Source organism: Ostrea edulis, chromosome 4 (genome assembly GCF_947568905.1).
Source record: "Ostrea edulis chromosome 4, xbOstEdul1.1, whole genome shotgun sequence".
Lineage (NCBI taxonomy): Eukaryota > Metazoa > Mollusca > Bivalvia > Ostreida > Ostreidae > Ostrea > Ostrea edulis.
This window is the reverse complement of record NC_079167.1, coordinates 8,844,513-8,851,061: the sequence shown is the minus strand read 5'-3', so window position 1 is coordinate 8,851,061 and position 6,549 is coordinate 8,844,513. Positions and strand designations below refer to the sequence as shown.

The 6,549-nt window shown below is 39.0% G+C and overlaps 1 protein-coding gene across 2 annotated transcripts; it reads right to left on the bottom strand.

The window, feature by feature from the left end:
* Positions 1–620: 620 nt before the first annotated feature.
* LOC125670941 (alpha-mannosidase 2-like) lies at positions 621–6,549 on the bottom strand. 2 transcript variants are annotated; one of them, XM_048906387.2, is made up of 3 exons: positions 6,271–6,549; positions 5,705–5,753; positions 621–4,054 (listed from the first exon to the last, which is right to left on the bottom strand). In XM_048906387.2, the coding sequence occupies exon 3, from the start codon at positions 3,983–3,985 to the stop codon at positions 764–766; it is 3,222 nt and encodes a 1,073-aa protein (XP_048762344.2). In that variant the 5' UTR covers positions 3,986–4,054; positions 5,705–5,753; positions 6,271–6,549; the 3' UTR covers positions 621–763. The 2 variants fall into 2 exon arrangements, with proteins under 2 accessions (XP_048762344.2, XP_048762346.2); XM_048906389.2 differs by having other exon boundaries at positions 6,056–6,459.

Here is a 6,549-nt window from a genome sequence, read left to right as displayed (position 1 = left end):
ATAAAGCCCAGGTACAGCCACGTGGTTTTTAACATCGTGTAGAGAATACTGTAGTAAACACCTTAATTTCTAAGTGGTTTCGCTACCAGTCGACGAAAACATTTTAAACAGTATACAACTCATTACTGAGAGTACGTGGCGTTTGGTCAGTATTGATCCGACATTCATTACGACTTGAAATACGACTTTAAAAATGAATAAACGTAGTTTCAAAACAAAGAGAATTTACATAATTTAACTACCAAGAGAGTTCTCTAATCGATAAAAATCATCGAATACGTTCATATAAACCCCCTGAGGGCTTTATTTCAGATGTCAACTTAAGATACGTTGAAACACTGGCGACCAGACAAAACTAAAAAGAAAATAATAATAAAAAAAAAACAACCCACAATTCATATATATTTCCTTATTAAAATTATTCATTCATTTACCATACTTCACCTTCAGGATAAACTGCAATATATGGAGTAATTGATGTAAACATTCATACTGAGGGGATTTATTAATGACTTGGTTAAAACGTAGCGCTGGATCTATAATGGGATTGGACACAAGTTCTCAAAACTGAAAACGTTCTCGTCCTAGAATCTAACGCACCTGTCGTCAATGCAAGAGTGTTTTATCTAAATTCCACCTTTATTCAACAAGTGTATGAAATAACAAAAGGAATGTACAGTGAACATGAAACCAACAAGCATGAAATAAATTACCCAGAGATGCGTATTTACATGTAAACATATAACGTATACACATATTGGTGCTAAGACCACTGAATTTTATAAGACTCTATTTCCATACTATTGATAACGACTTCAGACGTTTGTGACAATTTCTCCTTTTCATGCAAATATGTCAGAGACATTTTTTGTATTTCTTTAATTGTAAGCTCCCTGAAAATATCAAATAACCTGAGTTTAGAAACACTAGAGGAACACGGTGTATTTTCATTAGGTATATTGCAAGACGTCTTGCGTTGGTGTAGAGTTAAACCAGTACCCAATGGTTCCTGGTGTTCGGAAATAAAAGTCTTTAAATTAGCTATGACCAGGTCACATGGCAAGCTTGACTTTACAAAACTAAATTCCTTCAAATCGTACTTCCGGCTCGCAACGAACGGAAGTAGAGGGTGCTGGAGAAAATCGTTTACAAGGAAGCTCTCTATTGAAGGATGAACCATCCTTTTCCGATGATTTTTAGTCATAATCTCTTCTTTACTGAAATCTTCTATATGAAGAATAAACTTACTAAGAGTAGGCTTATTGTCAATAACCGGCTCCTCTAGGCCTTTGCCCGATGAGGTTGGAACACGATCAATTAAGATTTCAAAAGAACCAGGTTTAAAGCTTCCAATTCCCAAAGGTTGAGCAACATGTACCGTTAGTCTCGTTTTTGAATCCTGCATGACTGCCATAGAAGTTATCGGAAATATGTTGGCAGCCATTGGATAATTATCCCGAGTCTGTCTGCTTATCAGTTGGAATGAGTTGGAGTCAGTGTAATATTGCATATATGGATTTTTGACAGACGTATCCAGTTCCATAAATAATTCCTTGTCTCTGTCTCCTGCTGAGATTAATGTCGCTACATTTTCAATATAAACATAGTTGCCGTGAATATCACTGGTATTGTAGATAGTTGTAGTGTGCTGCAATAGAACATGATTGATAATAACGGTGGTAGTGTAAACACCCGATATCATCCTCACAAAAACGTCCTCATCAAATAACTTCGTCTTGGTTCCATCCGTCCCAAAACAATAGGCATTGCTGTTGACACCTTTGTACCAATGCCAACCGACTTTAACATCGGTGCAACGCCCTCGCCCTTTATTTTTACGACAAACCGATTTCATCACTCCTTTATCCGTAAACGCGACTGCTAACTTCTGGGTGTCCACTGTAAATTCTTTCTGACTTGAAGGTATATCCTCTGCTTTGAATATGTTAGGTAACGGGGTATTTACTTTTCCATTCATCACCTTAACACTCGAATATTGGGATTTACTCGTTTGGGATCGTTTGAAAACAAATATTGCAAACGACATCGCTGGTACCTCAACTGGAAAGACGACCTCAAAGATCTTCTTGGCTATATCATTTTGGCTATTCCAACAAGGGTTAATCTGTACTTGTACCTCCTTTCCGTACTGGTCCAGAACCTGGATCATAACAGAATTCACTATAAGACTAACGTAATCTTTGCGCCTCTGTGTGTAGGAGTTGGTAAAGATAACATGGGTTCCAGATTCGGATACACTAATAACGCGTCGTTCCAGAGGTGCCTCGGGTTTTGATTGAACATGAATAGGTACAATGTTGACATTCGCCGTCGCTGACTCTTTCAACAAAATACTTTCGATGTCTCTTGAAATAACGCCCTGCAATAAAGTTATAGCACCTGTTATACGATTTTCAAAGTCCACCACTGTCGGGTGAGCGGATGTTCCAGTAATGGCATCATGGTGCTGAACTAGACCATGAGTACGTCTGGCCTCCTGCAAATCTTTCAGAACCTTTTCAACGTGTTTGTAGACATAGCCTTGTTGTTTCGCACGGTACACAGCGAATGTGGTCAACATCTCCGCTGTTTTCAATACCTCCAGCAGATATCTTATCATTCGTTTGTCAAAGGGCCGGGATGTGTAATAACCACTCCAATATTCATCATCTCGGTCTGTATAAGTGAAAAAATCCCCACTCAGCGATGTGTCTGGTTTGCCAGACTTCGTAATGCTCTTGTGCAGCTCGTTGAAATAATCACCCACAGTTCCAAATCGCATCCGAATGTTTAATTCTGGTCTAGAATTTATATGGTCCATTAATTTCTTCATATTATCGTAGTTGGATTGGAATTCGTGATCCATGATGTACCTGAAGTCGTCTCCATGTGGCATGAGTAGCACGTCATGTTTATAATGATCTGCTTTTTGTCGGTACTGGTTTGCGACCATCGTGGCATATTCATGGAGATTTTTGGCTTGTTTCTCACCATTACCAATAGCAATGGGTGCATCCTTTTCACTAGGAAGTGGAGCTCGACGACCAAAGTCCATGACAGCACACACATCTTGGTCAGGTCCACAACTATACTCGATATTGTACAATGTATAAGGTTCCACATGACACAATATATCGCTTTTTCCCATTAGATCCCACGGTTGACGCCAATTAAACGTCATCATGTGACGGTGGCCCATGTACTGTTTTAATGCCCCATGAACCCGCAATATTGTCATGTCCGTCATACCAGATTTATACCACAGATACGGCAAACTAGTCGAATAACCGAATGGATCGATCGACCAGCTGATATTGGGGGTGACCCCTAGGATATCTCTGATCCACAAATGTCCTTCTACCAGCTGATCTATGACTGCTGTGAAGTGCGTCGTAGCCTCGTCCACTGACACCCAACCTCCAGATAATATTTCAATTCTACCCTGTTTGACGAGGTCTTTAAATTTGTTCTGCATGTCAAGGGTGGTTTCTTTCCACCATATATCAAGAAAAATGGTCTCTGTCCAAATCATTCTAAAATCTGGAAATTTCTCAAGAAACAGAACAGTGTTGGTGAGAATGCTTCTGGTTCTGACAGTGTAGTACGTTTCCAAGGTCCACAGCCAGCCGGGGTCATTATGGGAATGGGGTACCACGACTACCTGCAGGGGAGCATTGCTTTTTTTGAGATTACTCTTGAAGTTTGCACTCTTTTCGTGAAGAACGTACAACCCACCACTTTCTCTGGAATTCGTTGTAAAGTTCATTTCATCTAACATCTCCTCTACCATCCAGTCTGATGTCACAGGCTTATCCAAACAGCTGCTCGAAATTAACAGAGTGTCACCAATGACAGGAAACCCTAACTTGGGAAGATTACTTATCATTTCAGTCACAGTTTCCTTTCGGTAAAGTTTGTACATCGCCACAATCACTAGCGTCACGGACGCAACAGACATGAAAATTAAGCGTTGTTTGTACTTCATCGTCCTTTATATCTAAGGTTTCACTCAGTAATGTGGCGGAAACTCATGTAAGTCCCATGTTTATCTTATCTGAAAGATAAAACACTAAATGTGAGTCCTTATTTATAAATTACAAACTTTATCAAACAATTTACTCAGTATATACACAGCTATACTATTGGCTTTTGTTGACTGAAAGGATGGCGTAATGGGGACATTGATGTCAAAGGAAACACTATGTAAAGGAGGATGTAAATGATTAAACGAGTCAGAACGAGTATACCCAACCTATCCCCTCAAATGCGACGCTTTTCGGTCCCTGCATATTTGTTTTAAGAATATTTTTAAGTGTCATTCATTCAAATACATTCTAAACTCAGTGTAGGGGTCTGGTAAACCCAGACGAGAGTACTAAATATTTATACTTCTACTAGAAACATTCATTTCGCTAAATACTATTTTTATTAATAACTGCAAATTACAAGAAATTAGCGTACCTTTGAAATTAATACAACTTTTTAGTTGTACTATATACAATGTATATGGTACGTTCTATTTCTCTCTTTCTCTCTCTCTTTCTTTTTGCATTATTTTGTTTTACATCAAGGGAAGAACATTGCGCAACTAAGATTAGTAACAATGTATGATATATTTCTTGGCGATCTCCCCTTTACATTGTCAACTCAATAAATGACTAGGCCCCTAATGGTGTTTTCCTAGAAGGGGCAAACGAGATCCAGTTAAATACATGCATGTTAAAATACGAATATTTATATCAATATTTTGATAAATATATAACAATGGTACATGTGATGTAAATGCACAACATCTCGTCATATTTTTCAGTCCCCAATAATTGTTACCAATAACTCCAGTACTGCATGTCTGTCTCTCGAGTATGTCTTAAATCATAACTGTTCTTTGTACATTTGCTCCTTGTGGGTCCATAATTGGTCAAAAAATCATATCATATAACACCTACATGTATCTAGATTTTGGCGGCCTTGCACATTGTATACCGTTAAATTATAAATCATTTTGACTTCGTTTACAGCTAGCACAAATTTCACTGTCGCTCGTGAAAACTTAATTGCATCCCCATATGGCCTCAAGCTGGTTCCAGGAGCGATATGCCCCCCCCCCCCCCCCCCCCCAGATTATAGAGATGATCACATATCTATTACTTTATGAACGTGCATCCCTGCTGTGACCCCAATACGATTTCGCCCTTTCTGACCCCTCGGTTCTAGTATAGTACTGCCCTCAATATTATTTCTTATCAATTATTACCGATTATACCTTATATTACTGAGGCAAACGGCGTGCACACTTCCAACAGCGTGAAAAGTTCACTGGAGATCAGAAAATTAAAGGTATTAATCTCAGACTAATCTACAGAGGAAAGAATGTCGACATCGAAATAAACTAATACATGCATTTCAAAAGTTTTACCAACCATTTGTGAAAACATGACTGTCCTGCATGCAACGTGAGTCGTTGTGGTTTGTTGACACAAGTCACTTAACTCTTGAAAAACATTTTAAATGGACCGTAAAATATACAAGGCTTAAATGCTCCCGTCGTGTTCAAGGAATACTTTCGTAGCCGACAAACTGAGGCGGAGTTTATTGATAATTTCTCTACGGTTTCTCTACGTGTAGCACCCAGGTCAAACAATATACATATATACCTACTTAAAGACATTGCGTTCTGCGAGTGTAAAATTCAATGATTGATTACCTGAGCTTCATAGGACGGCTGCTATCTCTTACGTCTTTCAAGGGAACCCCTGTAAATATAAATCAGCCCAAGTTTCATGTAAGGGAGTGCAAAATTAATTTTAATTGTAAACTACTCACCCTCGAGGAAAACTATAAACACATGCAGACCATACGGCGAGATGAATTCCATTGTATTATGGAGTGAACGAGAGAGAGATAGAGAGAGTAGAGAGAGAGAGAGAGAGAGAGAGAGAGAGAGAGAGAGAGAGAGAGAGTGAGTGAGGATTGTTCAAATTCCTGCCCAAAATTAGTCCACTAAATGAATCCATCTATTTAAAAGATCCCGAATAACAATAGACGTTGACTTTACCTCCGCTACTCCGATCCTATAGAAATCAATAAGTCCAAAGATTTATGCATCGCGTAGTAAATATAACCAAGATTATACTCTACTTTCTCTCAGCATGTCGTATTTGTTTACAACAATAAATCTCAATGTAAAGCCCCCTCTGCTGTACGAGGCAAGCAGTCATGCACATCGTAAGGAAGAATTGAATGTGATAAGGAATACACATGCTGCCATACCTGGTCAGTAGAATGTTTCCTTTCATCTGCACGACCCTGCCTCCATCTCGCTCACACTCCATAGACAGGAAACAATGCAACCATTCACATAATCGACAGATCTGAACTCAGTCCTGCTAACTAGACGGACAAGGAAGGCGAAGATAGGAATTTGTATAGCGAAGCTTGTTATTTATAGCCTCTGGGAAGGATCGTGTGGCGCGGACACAACTCCAGTAGATTAGATTTAAAAAAAAAAATAGTTCAAAGTCCAAACAGGACATGAGGAGAATTACACAC

Coding starts and splice junctions, on each gene's coding strand:
- LOC125670941 (XM_048906387.2), bottom strand. CDS start 3,985: ATGAAGTACAAACAACGCTTAATTTTCATGTCTGTTGCGTCCGTGACG.